Genomic DNA, 23,593 nt, shown 5'->3' on the forward strand with positions numbered 1-23,593 from the left:
ATCCGTTGTTTTTCTTCTTTCCTTAAAAAATGGCTATCAACTAATCTAATCAACAGAGATAAAAGCAGTATAATTCAGAAACCAAATGTATAAAATGTTGGAACCATTTGGTCCCCCCAAATACCAAACTGATTTTGAATAAGTTTGAAGTTTGAATGATTAACTAACTGTTAAGTAGTCAGACTAGTCCAGCTAGCCAAAACGGTTGGCCTACAAATGCGAAAACACCATCAACATGCAGCCCTTTTTCAAGAAGAAGACAGCGTTATAAACTAAAACAACAAACTTAACATACTTCACTCACATTTGTTGATAGTTTCTCATCATAAATGTGTTTCGGTTTAACGACTCATGTAGCAGATAAAAGGGATCCTGTTAAAACGACAGAGATAAAGGTGTTTCCTGACTAAAACCAACCAGCTGGATCTACTAGCTAATGTAAACAAATGAGGCCAGCCAACTAGCTTAGCTGACAAAATAGCATCCTGTTTAAACGGCAATGTCATGCTAACACAAGTAGTACGTAAATAAAATACTAACGACATAAACCAGTGCTTAATACAACTGAATAACACCACTAATGCAATGTTATTAACATAAGCGACCTTTCAATATTACCGGCTTTCATCTAGCTAGCAGGAAATACGTTTGTCGATTCCTGATGACGCACGCCACAAGCTTTTCAAAATAAAAGTCGTGTGCAGGCAGAAATACTGGATGTTTACGAGCAAAATCTAAGCAGCAAGAACAGCGGTTGAAGAAGTATTCAGATATTTTACTTCAAAGTAAAATAACTCATTATGCAGAATGGCTCCTTTTAAAGTTTTGAAAAATATGATATTATTTTGTTTCTATCGGTAACAAATACAAAGAAGAGCATGTTAATGTTGTAGTTCGTCTCGGTGGAGAGAATTTGAGATACTTTGTGTACTACTGAGTAGATCAGTAGTACAGTATAGTTTTTTTATGTAAATAAATGCAGTGAAGTAAAGTGTACAATATTTTCCTCTGATATGTATATGACATTCCACCACTGATGAAGAAATATGCAGAATAACAAGACAATAAACGGTAAATTAGTTCTTATATTTTAATTTTTTAAAGACAAAAGCTTAAAGTGATTTTAACAGCTAAAAAGTTGTGATTAATATTCAACATTTGCATTTATGTTTATGAAGTTGGGTCAGTATAACATTGTTGCCACATTGTTACATAAAAAATATGGTTACTGTACCATCTGTATATCATAATGTAGTATATCATAATGTAGTATATATATATATATATATATATATATATATATATATATATACTGTATATCCTAATGACATTGAATGCCTGTCTCCGTCTTTATAAAGGATGGTGGACTGTTTAAACTGCAGGGCCAATGATGAAAAAACGTTATTGTGACCGACAAAGTCTGATATGTTGTATTTTTACAAAAAGACTAAGGACTAAATAAAGCAATTACTACATTAAAAAGATTTTATATTTATAATTCATCCTTAAATGGTAGTAGGAAAAGATAAACGAAGCGGGAAAATGGTTTAAGTTCTTTATTCGGGGGAGGGGGGGGACTGTAGAAAAGGAGCAAACATTATGTTTTAGCACCTTTACACAGTTTATAAAATGGGTTGCTGGTTCTCCATATAAACACAACAATTGGCTGCTGAACATTATATGACATATAGGCCTGAAGAAGGAGAAGCATTTAATTCACCGAAACCAAGCAAAAGAAACGTCTAAATTTGGAAAATCTCATTATCATTACAATGAAGATCAACTTTACAAATTTTGGAACCTGGGATTTTAAATCAGTGAACATTACATGAGCATGTAACATAAGTTAAAAAAAACACAAAAGGAATTTTACAAATGTTACCTGGAATTAGACAGAAAAAAATACTGGGTGCAGCTGTCTAAGGCATCTTTAATTCAATAGAAAAAAGATTTAGAAGTCGTATACAAAGCAGGAATGAAGCTATACAATGTCACATTATATTTTATTCCTTACACACTGTACAAAGTCCATTTCCTTCAGGGCTGGCAACGCCAACAACAACACTAGGCAGCTTAACTTTTGGGTTTTATTATCCTACATTTATTGTGTCTCCCAGACACACACACACTGTATTTACATATTCAGACATGAAATACAAACATAAATATGAACCGGCTCTGTCTTTCCATCCCCATGTCATCGCATGTCTTCAGACATTCTAGAAAAAATACACCAAATATTGGCCACCTACATGTAAGCTTTAGGTTTCTCTGCCGCCCCTGTGAATCACTTTGACAATTCAAAGTGCTATACAAAATAAATCAGACTTTTAACCTTTTGGTCAACGTTGTAATATTTAGCAAGGCAGCACCATCCATTTAACATGTATGTCACAGTATTGAAACCACGCCACAGTGAAAACTCAACACAGAGGTGAAGCACCATGCTAATTTGACCAAAAGGCGTATTTAACAATAAGTCGGTGTATTTCTTTAAATAAAAGTAACTCACGTACAAGTTCAGACTTTAAACTGACTGATGAGATGTAAGCGAAACGTCAGTAAATCTTCATTATATCAAAAAAAAAAAAAACATGAGAAACAATGTTTTCTGTAAAGCAAAATACATTTAAGCAACTTGTGTGAATACTGTACAGTAGGCCTTATGCTGGTCATCTGCATATAAAAAAAAAACCTTCTCAAGTGTTAATTCAGAATTAAAGCTATCACATAGCTGGAAAAAAAACAATTCATGTACAGAGTAACTGTTGGAAGGCCTGAGAAAGATTTTTTTTTCATCTTGGGACGTGATTGTCAAGTCAGGCCAAATAATTGGAAATCTGTTCATATTTATACAGCAATGCATAGCCTACAAATCATGAAATCCAAAATGATACTGTGAGTAAAGCAGATTCGCAGAGTTACCCTGGAATTTAGTTACTTATTTATTAGTACACACAGTGTAAGTAGGGCTGGGTATCATACTTTTTTTATATCTTACTTTGAGAAGTACAAACCCGTTTTTCTAAAATATACGCCATAATGAAAAGGCAAACCTTTCAGGTAATAAAAGGAGATGTTAAGTTGTTAAAATCAAATGTCTAAACACATGCAGCCATTCAAGAACTAAACAGAATACTGTTTAAAATGTTTGATTTAAATCAGGAACTATGTGATAAAAGAACAAGTTCATAGAGTATGAATGTGGCCAAATATTCAATGCCAACTCTTATTTTTTGACAGCTTCCATACTCAGTGCTAACAACATATTCCAGTACTGAAAGTATCGAAGTTCGATACCCAGCCCTAGACGTAAGCGTACCTGTTATGGTATCCTAGATGGATAACCAACTATGAAGCAACCTGGTTTTGCTCTCAGAGGGAAAAGAGGGGTGCGAGCGGGTTTATCACACTAATATTTCACTGAATTAAATCATTAGCACCTGGAGACTCAAGAGACCTTTTTGACCTTATTTTTCAAACTTAAAAAAACTCTTGGATTTGTTTGACGGTTATCAACTTTGACCTGTCGTCACAGAAAACAAAGTTCTCCAGAAAGTTGAATGTTTTTGCAGTACTTCTCTAAAAAGGTAGAGAATTTTAGGTAGTATACATGAATTCATATGTGAAGTCATCACTCTCCTTGGACTTAGTCAGGTTATTAGACAACAGGTTAGTAATGCAGTCCTCCACAAATGTTGCAGCTATCAATCATGACTTATTGACAAAAGGAGACTTAACTATCGATCCTCAAAAGAAAAAATTAGGGAACTTAACAGCGTTTCCTCCGCATCATAAAATGAACATTTCTGAAGAATGTCAGTCCTCCAATTGTCTAGGATGTTACAAACAACTTCCTCCTTGCAGCTGATAGAGGGGACATCCTGCTTCACCTTGACCCATTCACAGCCTTTGATATGGTTGATTACAACACACTGCTTGATCACAAAAGTTCAGTGGGGTCATATCTGGTGTTCCACAAGGATCAACCCTGGGTCCTCTATTATTCTCTAATTACAAGCTTGCACTTTGTGACATTATACCTAATCATGATGGGAGACTTGAGTCGCCATCAAGTCTCAGGATGTCTACATTTCCTTAATGTTTAATGATAAAAAAACAGTCTTGATTATGCTCCATCAACCAACACACAAGACAATATTTGAAACTTTGCTAAGCTTTGCCAGGTTTAAGAGTGAAATTCGATCAAATTTCAACGTTGTCTTGCTTCTCTCACTTTAAACAAACTGTATTTCAAAAAATACATCTTTTGTAACATTTGCTGTCTATACCTTCATGTTTTCGCATTTATACCACCGTTTGTATATTTTCCAGCAGGAGTCAGGGTCTTCACTAAGATATCACTATACAAATCAAATCTTAGCAGCTCTTCACTTTTTGCCTGTTTGTTTAGAATTGGATTTTTAAGATTTGAATTACAACTGTTAAGGCACAGTGACGTCTGGCCCCTGAACTGTATATTAAACCCCTTCCAAGCCTGAGGTGCTGCTGCTTTGTTCTGTGGTGTTGGCAGCAAAGTGACTGCATCAAAAGCTTTGCCACCAGAGATGCCATTGCTCTGCTGGAAGAGCTCAGCCTGATATCAGTACCTTCAAAGCAAATGTGATAAAAATGTTCTTTTTACATCCTCTTTGTATTTCTGCTGTGAAACTTCAAAGGCAGAATGAGTAGGCTTTGCAGTTTGTAAACTCAACAGCCAAAGTTTATCCCCGGCTCAAGCAGGGGACTCGAGCTTTGTCCGCTTTCTGTTTCCTCAAACTAAATCTGCGTTTTTTTCAGCACTGTGTCTGACATTTTCGTAGCTTTCTCTTGGATGCGTGCTTACAATCTGGCACTTTGCCAGGTTTTAGAGGTTGATGCCCAGAAACGTCCTGAAAACAGCAAAAGAAGAAAATACAGGCAGAGGGCAGGTAAAAAAAACCACAACACACTTCTAGTAAGTCATACTGTAAGTTATGATTGAATGGGATTATTTTAGTCTACAGTTTGTTTTTTTTGAAAAATCCTACTCATTGTGCCTTTAAGCCTCCTGTCTCATTTCTTTTGATGTCAAGTTTTTCTACATACCTACTTTGTAAATCAATTGCTAACAATTTTATGGAAAATGTTATAAATAGTTTATTATCATTATGAATATGATGTATAATAGTATGCATATACACACTTTAAAAAATAGCCAATGTAAACTTCTAAAATGTTTTTTTTTATGTAATCGTCCCCAACTTTTGGGGAGAGATTCCTGCTGAAACACAAATACCTTAAAATAAAATTACCATTCCACTGAGGTAAAACAATTGTTTGTTAATTTACAAAACAATGGTAATGCTTTTTTTTTTACTTTTTTGGTGCTTGAAAGCCAATTTCTAGGAGCTCCCAATGTTCCCTGACAAAGATTTAAAAAAAACAAAAAAAACAAGCAGGATTTGGGGGAAGAAAAACAAAATAAAAGAGAGGGAAACTTTGACTGGAGTCCTGTGGTCTTTGTGTTGGCGTCTGAATAATTCCGTGTACGTTCTTCCCCCAAGGGAAGTTCATAAATAAGCAAGCAGAGTAAAGCATCTGAAGCCTTGCCATCTCGTCATATTGCATGTTCAGTCGGAGCTGGATCTGGCCTCCGCTCAACTCAGACCAAAGAAAATACTAAAACGAAGATAAACTATTAATTGATAAATTTGCAGGATCAGTATGAAGTCCACCAGGAAGGATTTCTTTGTACACCACGCTACACAGTGTCCCAGAGGAGTGTGATGGGATACGGGGACTTTTTTTTGGAGTATTTCCCATAACGGGATAAGTCACAGACACTCCCTTGGTATCGTCTCCTCTGTTTGCCCCTCCTTCCTCTTACACAGTCTTTAGTTTGAGTCAGTATACAGGCAGCTCACAGGTTCTTGGTGTTTATGTGAGTCTTGTAATGCTTCGTCAGGTGGTCACTCCTCATGAAGCGTTTCTGACACTGGCTGCACTCGAAACGCTTGTCTCCTGTGGGGGAAACAAAAATAAAGCGATGTGGAAAATGTTTTTAAATGTCAAATTCAATATGAGGAAAACTCTTACAAACAACACAACATAATTAATGAGCTTTTACATAGCGGTGGCCGATAGTTGATCCAGAATGCTGCTGCATGTGTACTGACAAGAACTAGCAAAAGAAATCGTATTACTCCCGCATTAGCTTCTCTGCACTGGCTTCCTGTAAAATCCACAATTTAAAAGCTTAAAGAGCGCTCTAATACCCTATTGCCCAGCTAGAACACTGCACTCCCAGAACACAGAGTTACTTGTGGTACCTAGAACTCCTAGAGTCTCCAAAAGTGCAATAGGTGCCAGAGCCTTTTATAGTGTAAAAACAAACAAACTTGCCAGTACTCTCTGGTGAACAAACTCTGTACAACTGATGTTTTTAAATAACCACGGAAATATCTTTAACTTCTGTATCAGAGCAAGTGAACGGAGCAGAGCGTGATGATTTTTGGATGGAGCGTAGAGTAGATTTTTCAAAAGTTAAGAGTGTCTCCTTATCTCCCGCTCCATCCCAGTCTGGTACGGCTCACACCGTGAGTTTGGAGCACGTGTCACTACCCGATGTGAGTCGAGTGCAGATGTGAGTCGCGCACGCGTCACTTTGCGTCGAGTGGAGATGTGAGTTGTGCATGCGTCACTTTTGCGACAAGTAGCCTACAAGATGCTAACGAGAGACTTCTGTAATGTCAATACAGTAAAAATGGACCTACATAGTTCGTTCACTGCTGGCTACAAGTTAGCAATCTAACACAGGCTAACAAAGGCTGTCACTTGAATGGCGTTTTGAGCTAACATTAGCAATCAAACAATCATAGATAGCTAAAACGTTTTTGAAATGATTTCCATCTTCTGTTACTGTTTGTAATGAGAAAAGTTTATTATTTTATGGATTTCACAAATTTCAGTATGATACGTTATGCCGTAAGCCGTTTAAATCTGAGCATGCTTGTCTTTGTGTTACTGCAGCGCGGGCAGTACATGGAGATGAAGAGCGCCAGCCCTCAGTCCAAGCCCAACAGTGCCTGTCATCAGGCATACTTTTTGCTGGTGGAGCTCCGGGCACTGGCGGCATGAAGAGAGGGTGGGTGCCATTCATCTGATTAATACAACGCAGCTTTTGTTCTTTTTTTGAGGGGAGCTGTGAGCGATTTGAGTGGAGTGGGGTGAAATGAGTTGAGTTGAGTTGAGTTGAGCGTGGAGCGATATTGAGCAGAGCAGCCTGGAGCGGTGGAGCAGAGGGAACAAACAGCTCTGTGAGCGACGAGCGGAAATTGTCACCGCTCCACTCCGCTCACATGATCTGTTCACTACAACAATTACCGACATATACTGTAGGTATGCCAAGACCAAGATATCTTCCGTAAGATAGCATAATTCAACAGAACAAAAATATTAGAGGTTTAAGTTTTTGTTTTAAACACGTGAGGGGTTTCTGTCATATCCTTATTTATATCAATATTAAGAAAATATTCAGTCCTTCCAGAAAAGGAAGGACTTTTTTTGTGATTGTTGCGGCCAAAAATCCTTGATTATGCGGCACGTTTTCTTAAAAAATGCGATGGAATGTGTGGGATATTTATGCAATTTTATGCGATGAAATTGCGGGAACTTGCAAAAACTGCGGTTTCATCATGGCTTCATCGCGGGGTTTGCAGCTTTTCGATGATGTTCACGTCGCGTAATTACGTCACTTCATAACATTCCCATGACAACAGGGGAAAATGGCTGCTCTTGTGTGAAGTAAACGCAACATTTTTCAACTTTCTGCTAAGATATATGTGACTTTTTGCAACGTAAATGCGGGGATTATGAAATCATGCAAGCACCGCATATTTTGCACGGAAATCGGCAATTTATGCGGTGAAAGTGCGGCGTATTTGAAAAAATATGCGGACTTTGGCTGATTATGCATTGAATTATGCAATCGCATAATCGCGTTTTTCTGGAGGGACTGAACATTAATGGAATGTTTCCATATAAACAAAACACACACAGGGCAATAAAAACAAACATCAACATTCTCTGCCTTTAGTCACTCTGATAAGATAACATCACTTCCCCTACTTTTGTTCTTTCAGTTTGGATTTCATCATTTCAATTCATCATTTTTGTTTGTTAAGTGATTAAAACTCATTTGTAGGTTTTACCTCACCGAGCCGTATTGATCTTTGCTTTAGGTTGATTGTTATGTGGATTTTGTTCAATATTGCAGTGAAACTTTGCCATTGTGTGTGTGTGTGTGTGTGTGTGTGTGTGTGTGTGTGTGTGTGTGTGCGCGCAGACAGACCTGTGTGCGTCCTGGCGTGCCGCTGCAGCTCATCGCTGCGCGTGAAACGTTTCCCGCAGAAAACCCAGTTGCAGACGAAGGGCCTTTCACCAGTGTGCAGCCGGACGTGAGCTCTGAGCAGCGACGTTTTCCTGAACGTCTTCTCGCAGCCGGGGACGTGGCAGATGTGCTTTCTCTTCCCCACCTCCCCAGGCCTGCAGAGTGCGCGCGCGCACACACACACACACACACACACACAACATCATCTTGATTTAGCATCAAAATTGACTTAAATGCAAGTTTGAAAAGTTTGTTCTGTTCATGCAAAAACTTGTTATTTTAAGTAACAGAATTTTTATGTATAAAGTACATACTGTATCTACAAATAATTACATTTGTATTTTAACATTATTTACTGAAAAAAGAAAGGCTTCTCTTTCTTACACACAATTCTCAAACTGTCTAAGAGCACTTAGCTAATTAAAAATGTCAGCAATGAATTGAAAATATGTCCTTAACATCGATTTAGTCTTGAGCTGGTAATATTCCCTTACAGCCTTATAATTCTAAGATGTTTCTTGTCTCTTTGTTGAATGTTTCACCCAGCAAAGCCAGGAAAAACCTGGGCAAGTAAAAATGTGATATTGGCACATATTTGTCCATCTCTTGACACACTCACCTCTTGTCTGCGTCTTTGCAGTTGGGGCAGGTGCAGGCCATGCGTCGCTTCTTTTCTCCTGGCTGGCCGGGCAGCTCCAGGGTGAGGGTCTGGTCCACCTGGATGGCCGGCTGGCCCTGCGTTGTTGCCAGCTGGAGTCCTCCGCCCTGCATCGCCTGCACCGTGAGGTGCTGCTGGCCTGACAAACACAGAAACAGACACACTGTTAGAGACACAGCAGGGCTCCAGCCAGGGCTGCCAAGCTCCTCTAAAAATCTGATTAGACTACAAGCCAACTGCCATGAGTCAAAGTGGACTGAAATTCTGATTAATGATTAACATGAGTAACATTAACATGATGCAAACCCATGAAAGCAAAGAGATCTGGCTTTTCACAACCGTTAAAAGACTTAGGCGCAGCGTCCAAGCTGTTTTGGGCAACACCTAAGCCAAATGAATGTAACATCAAAACTAACTAAATGACTTTGCTCAGTTTTAATGATTGTAGTTGGTCCCCAGTGAACTTCTTTAGCAGGTTCTGTCTTTAAGCTTTTTGAGTGTTATTTATTTATTATCTGGTCTAGCTTTTCCAACTTTTTAGAGAAAGATATTGTGATAATAATGGTCCAAAATGACATGAAATTGCATTTCTTTGGTTAAAAAAACGTAACATTACTTGAGGGGGGACCCCTAAACCCCTCACCAAATATGTGCACCTAAGTCTTAACAGAGGGAGGTTTTGTCTGGACTTCATTAAGACTCTGCTGTTGTTGATTGTTGAGCTTAAATAACAAGACTCAAAATATCTTGAATAATCTCATCTTCATGGTGGATATTTTCTGCCAATTTTGCCCTCTAGGGCTGGGCACTAACTGAACATCATTCTTAGTCAACCTTTGGTGAAACTGTATCACGATTATAGGACCACAAACTATGTCTGAATTTATTTAATTATTTCTAACAAATGTTTATTAAAAACAATACAACTGGTTTTTAAAGGTCCCATGGCATGAAAATGTCACTTTATGAGGTTTTCTAACATTAATATGAGTTCCCCCAGCCTGCCTATGGTCCCCCAGTGGCTAGAAATGGTGATAGGTGTAAACCGAGCCCTGGGTATCCTGCTCTGCCTTTGAGAAAATGAAAGCTCAGATGGGCCGATCTGGAATCTTCCCTTTATGACGTCATAAGGAGGAAGGTTACCTCCCCTTTCTCTGCTTTGCCCGCCCAGAGAATTTGGCCCACCCATGAGAGAGAGAGAGAGAGAGAGACATCATGGCTTTCAAACGAGCAAAGTGGCAGTTGGTCAAGGACACACCCCCACCCTCCACCTTGCCCCTCTCTCCTCCTCAATAGCATTTAAAGCTACAGACACAGAAATGGCACATTTGTGTTTGACAATAAAACATGAAGATATATGAATGTAAATAATTACTGTTTTAATAGATTAGTATTTTAGGGCACCATAACGGGGTGTGTGTATAGGCTTTACGCCGCCCTGCATGTTATTGTAGGCCCAGTTTATTATGCAACTCACTTTTATACAATATGTGTAGTAGGGGGTCCCTGCTCCATCTCTCTTTCAAGTTAGGGGCCCCTGCTCTAGGCCATTATAAAAACTAAAAGAATTCGACATTGTCTTGTACTTTGTGCTTTACAATCCTGGGTCTAGTTTGTTAAAGTGCTCATATTATGCTCATTTTCAGGTTCATAATTGTATTTAGAGGTTGTACCAGAATAGGTTTACATGGTTTAATTTTTTTAAAAAACACCATATTTTTGTTGTACTGCACATTGCTGCAGCTCCTCTTTTCACCCTGTGTGTTGAGCTCTCTGTTTTAGCTACAGAGTGAGGCATCACACTGCTGTTCCATCTTTGTTGGGAGTCGCACATGCTCAGTAGCTAGGTAAGGACTACTAGCCAGTCAGAAGCAGAGTATGAGGGCGTGCCCTGACAGTACCTAGGTAAGGACTACTAGCCAGTCAGAAGCAGAGTATGAGGGCGTGCCATGCTAGCAGCTAGGCGAGCATTATAACGTGTGTTCCAAAGTGACCACGTTTGTCTCTGAAGTAAAGGCTGGACTACAATAGAGCTGTTTGGAGCAGTTTGTGAACAGTGTTTTCTGTTGGAGATGGTAAGTCCCTTTGGGGTGGACTTTGGGCTTTTTCACTTTGTAAACCTGTAACGTGCACAAAAAAGATATATAACACTATAAAAGAAAAGGAAAAAGCCAAACAGCATAATATGAGCACTTTAAAAACAACCAACCAACAGAAAACTTGGAAACACAAGCAAACCAACATGAGCTCACCCCCGGCGTTGGTGATGGTGACAGGAACTCCCTGAACTTGGACCCCGTTGATGCTGATGGTCTGCACCGTCTGGGTCGCTGAGGAGAGCTGCGACGGGTTCAGTGCGATCATCCCCCCCGCCGGAGCAATTTTTGCCAGAGTCCGTTCCTTCCGTCCTCCCCCCAGCGTCTTCTTGGCGCCCGCCGGCGGCGAGGTGCTGGTGGTGACGACCGAAGTGGTGGGGGTCGTTGTCGTGGAGACCGAGTCCTGTAGCTGAACAGACTGCCACTCACCCGATGCTGTTTTGAAGAGGAACTGAAGGGGAGAAAAAGCCAAACGGATGTCTTTAAACGTGACTGGGGTTCATTGGTTTAACATCACTGTATGTCATCCTATAGAGATAACATGCAAAAATTTAAATAAAAGGTTAATATTTTTTGCTCTACTTTCAGAAAGGATTAGGCCACCTAAAAAATAACTATTTTACTAATTTTAAGTAAAATTGAAATTGTAAATATATGGATGGAGTGGCTTTGCAACTTAAAAAATGTAAATTAAAATTAAAAAACTTGAAATTGAAAACGGGAAGGCTTAAAGGGGAACTTTGGTATTTTTCTAAATGGATACCTGTGTTGGTGTTGCATCTGTTTGAGTAACCTGGAGGTTTGAGGGGACTGACTGTCTCTGTGGGATGGTCGGTAATGTAGCGGAGGCAGCCTGCACCACCTTCAAGGCCTGCTGGGGGATCTGAACCACCTGAGACTCCGGTTTGGACTGGACCAGCTGGACCTGCTGCACCATTGGTGGCTGCCCGGGACTCTGCACGATCAGTAGGTTGTTGCCTGCCTGCAAATACAGAGACAGAAGAGGTTATCCTTTGAGGTTCAGGTGTGAGGCTTTGCAGCATCTGGATTTGTGTGACCATAAAAGAGAGCATATAAAGTTGATTTGGTGAGCATAGGCTTATTTACACACAAAGCAACATCCACCTGAAGAACGCAAGTTCTATATTCCCTCTCCCTTTAGCTCTGTTTTGCTCCGGCCCATCTCCTGAGGAGAATATCTAGTTTTTAATCTGTTAACATGAAAATATATATTCAAGATATTTTCAGTTTACTGCTTGATGACACAGAATCGATCAGTCTAAGTCAACTTGAGGATGTAAATTTAGCCAGCAAATAAAGACTGATTAAGTTTGGTTCAGTCTATTTACAGATTTGTCAATTAACAGAAATTGAACTGACAAAAAAGTGATTTTGTGATGATTAACTGCTTTTATCTGTTTATATCACCGTAAATGCAATACCTTTGTGTTAAGGATTGTTTGTGGACGTAACAGACCAGAAAAAAAAAAACTTTACTTTATGGTTGATCCGGCGCCTTTAACTAAATCTCACAGACTTGATTAGTCAAATGCAGTTGCTAAGCTACATCAACATTTCATTGTTGGCTGAATTCACATTCTCTCACAAGTAAGTGAACCTTGAGTTTGCATAGCAAATACAAGTGAACTACTGTGTCTTGACCAGGAACAGTCAGATGTCACTTCAGCTCTAGAAACATGTTAAGATTGTTCGACTCAGCACTTGATATGTGTAGTGCAGTATGGGCCGGTGGAATATGACAAAAAGGGTGCATTGCATTCTGTTGCTTTTAGTGCTCCTCTGTAGGGCTGCAACTAATGATTATTTTCTTCATTAATCGTTGCAAATCTGCTCCTCTGAGAGATGTACCTGAATGATGTTGTCGCCAGCTTCTATCAAGATGGTCTCCATCTGCTCTGGGGGTGGAGAGGCAGCCTGTGGAGGAGGAGGAGGAGGCGTAGCAGTCAAAACCACTTTCTTCTTCCTCCCTCGTCGTCCCTTTCCCGGAGTGGGAGGGGCAGCTGCTGTCTCTGTGATGAACTGAGTCCCGCCGACCTCTCCGGTCGCCACGTTGAGCGGCAGCGTGAGCCCGCTCGGCAGCTGCACCATGTTTGCCGCAGAGTTGTTTGGCTTGCGCGACTTGGGGCAGGGCTTGATGGCTACAGTCTTCTGCGGCGTAATGGGAGTGGTGGCGGCCGCCGGAGCCGGTACGGTCATGGGGGTGGTGATGATGGCCTGGTTGGTCCCTGGTATGAGCTGGATCTGCCCTCCCTGTGGCATCACCTGGATAGTCTGGGCACCCTGGATCTGCGGCACCATCTGGTACTGGATGTTGGCGGGGGCCGAGGTGTGTGTGCGGGCCGGGCTCTGCTGGATAGTGAGCACAATGGGATTGCCAGAGGCCGTGGTGCCCAGGCCGGCAGGCAGCTGGATCACATTGCCCTTGGCTGAGAGGAAAGAGAGGTTTTTGGGCGGAGCGGGGGCGATTGGAGCCGGCTTTATGGGCAGGAGCCTGCGAGGCTGCGGCTGCGCTGGAGGAGAGGTGACAGGAGCCTGAGCAGCAGGAGGGCCGATTTTACTACAGGTGGCAGCCAGCAGGGCCAGAGGAGAGGGCTGGGTGTCCTGCGGGAAGACAAACACAACAACTCAGATACAACACACACAGTCGGCATTAAAGCCAGCCTGAGCAGAAACAGGTAAGAACTAAGAGAGAGATAAGGGGCGTGGCCAGGTTAGCTCAGTTGGTAGAGCAGGCACACACGTATAGAGGTGTATGCCTCGACGCAGAAGGTCCAGGGTTCGAGTCCGACCTGTGACAATTTCCTGCATGTCTTTCCCCCTCCCTCTTCCCCTTTCATGTCTAGCTGTCCTATCCATTAAAAGGTGGAAATGCCCCAAAAATAAATCTTTAAAAAAAGAGAGAGATAAGGTGAGATAAGACGCTAAAATAAATAAGTGAGGATTAACGGGTAAGCCTTCAAATACGCACTAAAAAGCGTAGGCTCTGCGTAGAACCTTGCGCGTTCTACTATAAATCAGCCTTTAGACAAACAATAGTTGGAAAAATAAAATGGTAGAGTCAGTCGCTCAGTCGGATCCCGGCACAAAAATGTGCCTCCGGTGTGCAGCGGCATGGATGCATCGTGGGTTAATGAAAGGGACATCAGGAGAGTGCAACCAGAGTGCAGACAGTAGTCTGGACACGACATCTGGCTGTTTACTCACTTGTGTGGAAGCGGTGGAGGGCTGAAGGTATTCACTGGGACTGACAGCAACAGTGGTGGCCATACTGTCCTGTTGTTCTGGAAAACACAGACACAGCAGAGTCAGATTCAGGCTGCCTGCAGCATCTATTTTCAGTAGTTAGGCTTTTTCAAGGACATCAGATTAGATTAGGTTAGATTCAACTTTATTGTCATTGTGCAGAGTACAAGTACAAAGACAACGAAATGCAGGACATTCCTACGAAACAGAAGCAGATCTAAGAACGACAAGCGCTGTAATGTCTCGCTGCGATCACCACGTGATCATTAAACGTCACCAGTTACAAATTAGGTCGGATAGATTACAAATACAGTGGCACTCATAAGTTCACGAACCCATGCTAAAGTTGACTAAAAAGAGGAATAAAAAAAAACGTTTTTTCTTAATGCCTTAATTAAAAAAATTAGGAAAAATCCAACCTTTAAGGACACCAATTTTCTTTGTGAATGAATAATGTATCGTAAATACATAAATGTTCTTCCTTAAAATACAGGGGGCATAACTAAGTACATCGCTATGTTAAATTCCCATAGAGGCAGGCAGATTTTTATTTTTAAAGGCCAGTTATTTCATGGATCCAGGATACTATGCATCCTGATAAAGTTCCCTTGGCCTTTGGAATTAAAATAGCCCCACATCATCACATAGCCTTCACCATACCTAGAGATTGGTATGGGGTACTTTCCATAAAAGCATCTCTTAATGCAAATCAAAGCAGCTATTAGGCTAACTGAAATACAACCATGCCAATCTCTAGGTATGGTGAAGGCTATGTGATGATGTGGGGGTATTTTAATTCCAAAGGCCAAGGGAACTTTATCAGGATGCATAGTATCCTGGATACTATGCATCCTGATAAAGAGATGATAGAGAGATAGAAGAGAGATAAGATGTGTTCGGAGTTTTGCCGACCGGATACGGCAAAAGTTTAATCTATCAACTGACTGCGTCACCTTCTTCGCTGCTCTGGTTGGTTGTAGAGCTATCCTATTGCGTGCAGAGAGAATTTGAAAAACAACCGTTTATCCCGCCCCTCGGATTGAGCCCTGCCAATGGTGTGTTCCCAGACCCAACAACTTGATGTGGGTCTGGCTTGTCAGGCTATGCCACTGTGTGTATCAGCTAAAAATCATTTGGGTATGTTGATTGGATTTGTTCAATGTAATGATAATCTAGATAAAGATCACACTTTTTAAAATCCAGGACAAGAAACTGTGTTATAAACTTATACTATAAAATTCTTCCGTGCAGGTGCGTTGGAAGATGACATCGACTTGGAATCAAAGGAAACAGAATGGGAGGGGGGAAATGTACACCTGGTTGGGATTGTTGTTTGAGATACTCTCATTGGCTCCCTGTGCGTTTTAGAATCGATTTTAAGATTTTATTGTTTGCTTTCAAGGCCTTAAATGGTCTGGCCCCGGAGTATTTGTCCGAAATTTTAACTTTGCGGGAGCACAACCGGTCATTGCGGTCTTCAAACCAGCGACTTTTAGAAGTGCCAAGGTCTAGATATAAACGGTGGGGTGACCAGGCTTTTGCAGTTGCTGCTCCGAGACTCTGGAACAAGTTACCCCCTGATATCCGCACTATTACAGATGTAGCTCTTTTTAGGTCCAAACTTAAAACGCATCTGTTTAGTCAGGCTTTTAATACGTAGCAGTGGTGTGACGATTTCATTCTTCTGTTTCTCTGTAACTATTTCTGATTTTACATGTTCTTTCTTTATTTTGTATGATATGTGTTTTTATTCTTGGTTTCGATGTTAAGCACTTTGGATACCTGCTGGTTGCTGTAAAGTGCTATATAAATAAAGTTTGATTGATTGATTGATTGATACTCTTGATGAAGGTCCGGGGGGACCGAAACGTTAGTTTTTGTAAAAAAATAAATAAATAAAAAGGTGATGCTATAGCGAGAGCAGTGTGGGATTTGTTCTGTTGTTTCCAAGTTTATGTTTTGCTCCTTTAAAAGTATCAAATCTTTCACCAACAACTAGGGCTGCAACTACTAACGATTATTTTTATTGTTGACTGATCTGTCGATTATATTCTCAATTAATCGGTAAGTTGTTTAGGATATAAAATGTGGATCGGTGTTTCCTAAACGCCCAAGATGACGTCCTCAAATGTCTTGTTTTGTCCACAACTCAAAGACATTCAGTTTACTGTCACAGAGGAGAGAAGAAACTAGAACAATATTCACATTTACGAAGCTGGAATCAGAGAAATTTTACTTTACTTTACTTTACAAATGACTCAAACTAGGGCTGGGCAATATATCGATATTATATCGACATCGTGATATGAGACTAGGTATCGTCTTAGATTTTGGATATCGTAATATCGTGATATGACATAAGTGTTGTCTTTTCCTGGTTTTAAAGGCTGCATTACAGTAAATTAATGTAATTTTCTGAACGTACCAGACTGTTCTAGCTGTTCTATTATTTGCCTTTTCCCCACTTAGACATTATGTCCACATTACTGATGATTATTTATCTGAAATCTAAGTATGAAGATATTTTGTTAGAGCACCAACTGTCAACCCTAGAATATCGCCACAATATCGATATCGAGGTATTTGGTCAAGAATATCGTGATATCTGATTTTCTCCATCTCGCCAAGCCCTAACTCAAACCAATGGTCAAAATTGCTGGCAATTAATTTAATAGTTGACAACTAATCGATTAATCTTTGCAGCTCTACCAACAAATGTCAAAATACTGGCAACAATCCAGATGCTCTCTAAGCAAAGAAATGCACCGTTGGACTGCAATCATAACGAGGAAAAGACTAAATTTATTGAGCAAATCATGTTTCTGTTAGGACCGTTGTACGTTTGAGTACATTTAGGGCATGCTGCCCAATAGTTTAAGAGCAGGATAAATCTTAAAGTAGCAGGCAAGGCTGCCTGATGGCCAAAATAGGTTGAGGCCATTTTTGTTAAACAGAACAGCTCTGAGTAAAGTGGTATACTGAGGATTCACACTGAGTGACCTTTTCCACTGGCCATTGTTGCCTGAACTGCAATACAGCTTGAAGACAACATATAATCTTTTTACTTAAATATATACCATGAAGTAAAGTCAAGTGCAAAAGACAAATGTAAATGTTGGCAGTCTAGTGCTGCTGTAGCCTCCCTAAAGTATTTTAATTTATGGTTTCATGCTGCAGTACTGGAGCAACCTTACACTCAACATCTGTCATCATTCATGAATGTGTCAAACAAACTGAAACATTGATATTGGTAGTATTGGAGTACATTGCAGTTGATGCCAAGGCAGATCAGCTGGCACTTGAAATCAAACAGCAGGTGACACATAACACCACAGAGCACTGCAATAGCAACCAGCAATAACAGTGAGAAGTACACAGGCTGCTGCGATATGACTGATTCATGAAAAGTCTACTCTAACTGCAAAATATGCAGATTTTTAGGCACAAATGAGCATCAAAGTAGAGCAGTTTGTGCCTCTAAAGCACAGTATTAAAGATACCTTTGAGTCACAGCGCTAAGCATTTGTTATTTTGTTTAAGTACCACAACATAGGTCTGTCCATAATCCTCAAAACCTCTTCTGACAATCAGCACGCAGCTATGGATCACGGTGCCAAAAACTTCACTGTCACAGCAAAAATAATTCACACGGGGATACCACAGCCTGCTAAGCCACTAATCTCTCTCGGATAAAACTGTGAAAATACTCCACTACACATAAAAGTCCTGCATATTACATCTGGACACCCAGACAGGGGATTTCAGTTATTGTGGCTGATTAGACCTCCGCTCAGGTTGAAGGTGGGCGCACTCAGATGGGAATTTATTAGGTCACAAATCTTGTCTACCAATAAGAATGGGAAAGCTGTCATTTGTCCCGCCCTAACTGGTGCAACAAACAAAAGCTGTGTTCGAAACCGTTCCCTATCACGGAAATAGTCAGTCCCTCCAAAAAAACGTGATTATGCAATCGCATAATTCAATGCATAATCAGCCAAAGTCCGCATATTTATGCAGGGGCCGCATTTTTCCAAATACGCCGCATAAATTGCCTATTTCCACGCAAAATATGCGGGGCTTGCATGATTTCATAATCCCCGCATTTTTTCGTTGCAAAAAAGTCACATATATCTTAGCAGAAAGTTGAAAAATGTTGCGTTTACTTCACACAAGAGCAGCCATTTTCCCCTGTTGCCATGGGAACAGGGGGATTGTGGGAATAACCACAATGCAACGCGGCTGGGCGCACCTGCCTTCGTAAAACACAAATAACGGGCGCATCTACTGACGCAAGTCACGCAACATTGTGTTTTCAGTGAGTGAATATATCTCATATAGTTCACTATTTAAAGGTCCCATGGCATGAAAAAGTTACTTTATGAGGTTTTCTAACATTAATATGAGTTCCCCCAGCCTGCCTATGGTCCCCCAGTGTCTAGAAATGGTGATAGGTGTAAACCGAGCCCTGGGTATCCTGCTCTGCCTTTGAGAAAATGAAAGCTCAGATGGGCCAATCAGGAATCTTCGCTTTATGAGCAATAGCATTTAAAGCTACAGACACAGAAATGGCACATCCTAAGGAAAGCTCATTGTGGGACTGGCTCTAGTGGCTGTAATTCTGCACCAAGGCGTAATTTAGGGAAAGAGACTTCAGATACAGTATTAGGGGACCACTAAGGTCTATATAAAAGAGACTTCAGATACAGTATTAGGGGACCACTAAGGTCTATATAAAAGAGACTTCAGATACAGTATTAGGGGACCACTAAGGTCTATATAAAAGAGACTTCAGATACAGTATTAGGGGACCACTAAGGCCTATATAAAAGAGACTTTAGATACAGTATTAGGGGACCACTAAGGTCTATGTAAAAGAGACTTCAGATACAGTATTAGGAGACCACTAAGGTCTATATAAAAGAGACTTCAGATACAGTATTAGAGGACCACTAAGGTCTATGTAAAAGAGACTTCAGATACAGTATTAGGAGACCACTAAGGTCTATATAAAAGAGACTTCAGATACAGTATTAGGGGACCACTAAGGTCTATATAAAAGAGACTTCAGATACAGTATTAGGGGACCACTAAGGTCTATATAAAAGAGACTTCAGATACAGTATTAGGGGACCACTAAGGCCTATATAAAAGAGACTTTAGATACAGTATTAGGGGACCACTAAGGTCTATATAAAAGAGACTTTAGATACAGTATTAGGGGACCACTAAGGTCTATATAAAAGAGACTTTAGATACAGTATTAGGGGACCACTAAGGTCTATATAAAAGAGACTTTAGATACAGTATTAGGGGACCACTAAGGTCTATATAAAAGAGACTTTAGATACAGTATTAGGGGACCACTAAGGTCTATATAAAAGAGACTTCAGATACAGTATTAGGGGACCACTAAGGTCTATATAAAAGAGACTTCAGATACAGTATTAGGGGACCACTAAGGCCTATATAAAAGAGACTTTAGATACAGTATTAGGGGACCACTAAGGTCTATATAAAAGAGACTTCAGATACAGTATCAGGGGACCACTAAGGTCTATATAAAAGAGACTTTAGATACAGTATTAGGGGACCACTAAGGTCTATATAAAAGAGACTTCAGATACAGTATTAGGGGACCACTAAGGTCTATATAAAAGCATCCAAAAAGCAGCATGTCATGGGACCTTTAACAAACACTTTCGAACACAGCTACAGCTAACAAGAGACTCAGGAAGATGTCAATCAATCAGTCTATACACGCCTCCACAGTCCTGGGAAGAGGTCCAATCAGCCAGATAAACTCAAAACACCTGTGTGGGTGTTCAGGGCCTTTAAAAACATTACTCCAGTAAAAATATGCAAGTGTTAGCAGCAACAGTTAAGTATGAAAGTAAGTTTTCATTGAGGGGTAAATTGTTCCCTGTCAGTGTTTTTCCTATTTATATATGTGATGTTTCTGGATTAACATTCCTTTGGCATTAATGTGAAGGTTACATTTTCCTGCTGTAGATGTTTAAGGTTATGCTCATTTTCCGTAACATACTGTTGGGTAGTTTAATCTACAGCAACGCATCATTTTCTATAAGATCATCATATGTTTGTAGCGCCGCTGTCCTGTGAGAACCACGTATCTCTAAAAACGTTTAAAACTTTTTCATGGTGTCAGAAAAACAGCCCTGTTTTCAGCTCTGTGACGATGCATTTTCCAGCTGATCCGAGAGGCTTTTTAAGGAGTTTATTTAGCTTGAGGAGGAGGAGGAGAATTTTCTCAACACATAAAAGGAACACTTCATCCTTCAGTCTATCACAAACATTCAACACATCGGGAGATTTGTCTTTTTCCGTGGACAGGAAGGGGATGAAAAACATCATCTGAAAAGTAACTAAAGCTGTCAGACAAATGCAGTGGAGCAAAAACTACAATATTTACCTCTGCGACGTAGTGGTGTACAAGTTTAAAGTTAGGCATACATAAAATACTTTACAATACTCAAGTAAAGTACAAGTACCCTGGGTTGAATGAAGAAATAGATTTCAGTACTTTTTTGTGATCATTTTCTCTGTATATACTTGTTTGGGCTTAACTTGCAATGTAGGTACCTAGTGGACTCTCTCTGTGTGTGGATATTTACTATGTACAGCCACTTGGTGAACTGTTTTTTCATTCTTTTGCATGTGAACATTTACAGCCAGGCACCTAGTGGATTGTTTTGGCATGTTTTCATGTGTTAGGCTAACTCATCATGTGACTCAGGTGTTTCCAATTAACCTACACAAAAGGGGAAATTGTTTGTCTGGGAAGCACACCCTGAGGAAGGCCGTCTGTGCTGCTACGCGTGGGTTTCTTCTCCCTATGTCTGTTACATTTTCTGTTATGAAATGGCCAGTAAAATAAAGGCTTTTTAAATAATTTTGAAGAAGAGTGCCTTGGATTTTCCTTTTTTTTTTCTACACTTAATTGAATTCCTGACCCCAAAGCGCACCTTCAAACATTTGACTGAACTTCCTGAGCAGTCTGGACTTTTTTTGTCTTTACAAGTACTTTGAATTTACTTTAGTAAATGTACTTAGTTACATTCCAACATGGACGGGTGATTACAGAGCCGCTGTGGTAACCAAGCAGAAAGCTTCAGAACAATGAACTCCAAACAAACGTACAACCACCACCAGTTAATGCCAGTCTACCTGCCAGTAATACCCACACACAGTGGTAGAAGGTAACTAAGGACAATTTACTCCAGTACTGTACTTTAGTACAATATTGAGGTACTTGAACTTTACTTTAAGTCTTTCCATTTTATGCTACTTTATACTTCTACTCCACTACATTTCAGAGGTAAATATTGTACTTTTTACTACACTGTATTTGATAACTTCAGTTACTTTGCAGATTCCAATTATTAATACAAAATATAAAACAACTAATACATGATGATTTACTATTATGGATTAAGCCACCCAGCAGTATATAAAGTAGTTGAAATTAGCTTTACCGTTACCAGCGGAAACATTAGTGATGAACACATTAATGCATCAATAATTATAATCCATCCAGTGATATGATTCTGAAAAGGGCCTTTCTACATAAAGAGTAATTTAACTTGAAGGTCCCATATGGTTAAAAAATAAAAAAAAGTGGGATTTCCATGTCTTGTTTGATTATAAAGCAGGTCAAGGTGCTATATAAACACTGTGAAAGTATCAAAATGCTAAATCCACAGAGAAATGCACCCAGCCCAATTCAGAAACTGTGCCTTTAAAGGAGTCCTTAGGTCTTCCGTACGGTTGTGATGTCATAACTATACTATACAGTTTATAGGTGGAAAGTGATGCTACAGTGCCGTTACAGTCGTTCCCTGGCTGCAATGACGGTGCAGGTAAAACAGGTATATTTAGACAGACAGCATGACATTTTCTGAAGCATTTTTTTGAAGCATTTTGAACATTAAAGCATGTAAACATGTTCTAGCAGAAACCCAAAATACAAGTATGAACCTGAAAATGAGCATGATAGGTCCCCTTTAAGTAAGATTTTGAAGGAAGGACTTTTACTTTTAACAGGGTAACGTTATTTTGAAATGTAGTATTAGTATTTTTACTCATGTAAAATATCTGAATACTTCTTCTACCACTGCCAGTAATTTACACAAAAGAGGGGAGAAAAAAAAAACAGTATGGCCTAAAAATAGCCCCGCCATCAAACACATCACGTTACTGTTGGGTTTGGTTTGCTGTGGACAACCAGCTAACGGTGGCCAGCTAGCTAGCTATCTAGCACTACTAACCGGGGGCTGAAGTGGTTAGCAGCTAGCTTAAGCTGCTTTGGTCGGAGTGCAGCTTAGATTCTACTTATAAACGAACCAAGATGGGACTGTTACTTGCACCATCTCTGTATTTAATTGTGGAATAAATGGGCGGGGGGAATGCAGAGGGAAAAACAAATAAAGCACCAAAGCTTACACTCGCATATTTGGCTAGCTGCCGCGTAGCTAGCAAGTCAAACTCTCTTTGATAACGTTACAGAAAAAGGCAGCCCTTTTCCGGAAGTGCATTGCTTATTTTGGTTCAATCAACTGCCCGAGTCCCCCCTAAAAACACACTTAATCGTACTGCATAATGTCCAGAGCTTTGTGTCCAATACAGATATAACGTTTTACGAAGTAGAATGTAATATAAACACCAATGTTTTAATTCCTACCCACCGCTCATGACGACATTCGCTCTCCGTGAGCCTTGAAGACCGAGCCCCGTGGAGGAATCCGCCCGCGCTGCTGCACCAATCCACGGACAATGGAGAGTTGAACGACGCGCGCGTTGACGAATCAGCTTGAGCTGTCTGTGTGATTGAAATTCATCTGAGCCAATCGTGGTGCGATATTTTTGTACGTTGGTCGATGGATGACGGCTCGACCAATGGGATGTCGAGATTGTGCTCGGCGGGGGCGTTTCCAAAAGCTAAACCTAGAACAAGCGAGGGCCCTATTACAGCGGGGACACGGTTTCACTGACGTCCATAACGACCAATGTGATTATTGAACGGCAGTTCGATCAAAACAAGAGTGACAACCGTGTTGAGCAATGAGCTTTGAGTCGCTGTTGTGTGACCTGTTTAAACTGTCCCATGTTTCATTATAAGGAGCAGTCCGTTATGTGGCATAACACAAACTGCAGTAAGCCAGTATAAACGGATTATACATTTATTTT

At 40.3% G+C, this 23,593-nt stretch overlaps 2 protein-coding genes across 7 annotated transcripts in view; both read right to left on the minus strand.

Moving 5' to 3' along the window:
• The window catches only part of abcc10 (ATP-binding cassette, sub-family C (CFTR/MRP), member 10), a 28,717-nt gene extending 28,042 nt beyond the window's left edge, over positions 1-675 (minus strand). For 2 of the 6 annotated variants that reach the window (XM_031299903.2, XM_031299900.2), the window contains exons 1-2: positions 606-666; positions 305-372 (exon numbers count right to left, since the gene is read on the minus strand). The gene's annotated coding sequence lies outside the window, so the exon portion shown is untranslated. The other 4 variants (XM_031299901.2, XM_031299904.2, XM_031299902.2 and 1 more) reach the window with 4 other exon arrangements.
• An 866-nt stretch (positions 676-1,541) lies between these two features.
• Positions 1,542-23,208, minus strand: sp2 (sp2 transcription factor). The gene is made up of 8 exons (XM_031299906.2): positions 23,092-23,208; positions 14,351-14,427; positions 12,995-13,747; positions 11,889-12,107; positions 11,282-11,576; positions 8,991-9,168; positions 8,333-8,526; positions 1,542-6,003 (listed from the first exon to the last, which is right to left on the minus strand). Exons 1-8 carry the CDS (start codon positions 23,096-23,098, stop codon positions 5,903-5,905), a joined length of 1,824 nt encoding a protein of 607 aa, XP_031155766.1. The 5' UTR covers positions 23,099-23,208; the 3' UTR covers positions 1,542-5,902.
• Between the last annotated feature and the right edge of the window lie 385 nt (positions 23,209-23,593).

This window comes from Sander lucioperca, chromosome 4 (genome assembly GCF_008315115.2).
Source record: "Sander lucioperca isolate FBNREF2018 chromosome 4, SLUC_FBN_1.2, whole genome shotgun sequence".
Lineage (NCBI taxonomy): Eukaryota > Metazoa > Chordata > Actinopteri > Perciformes > Percidae > Sander > Sander lucioperca.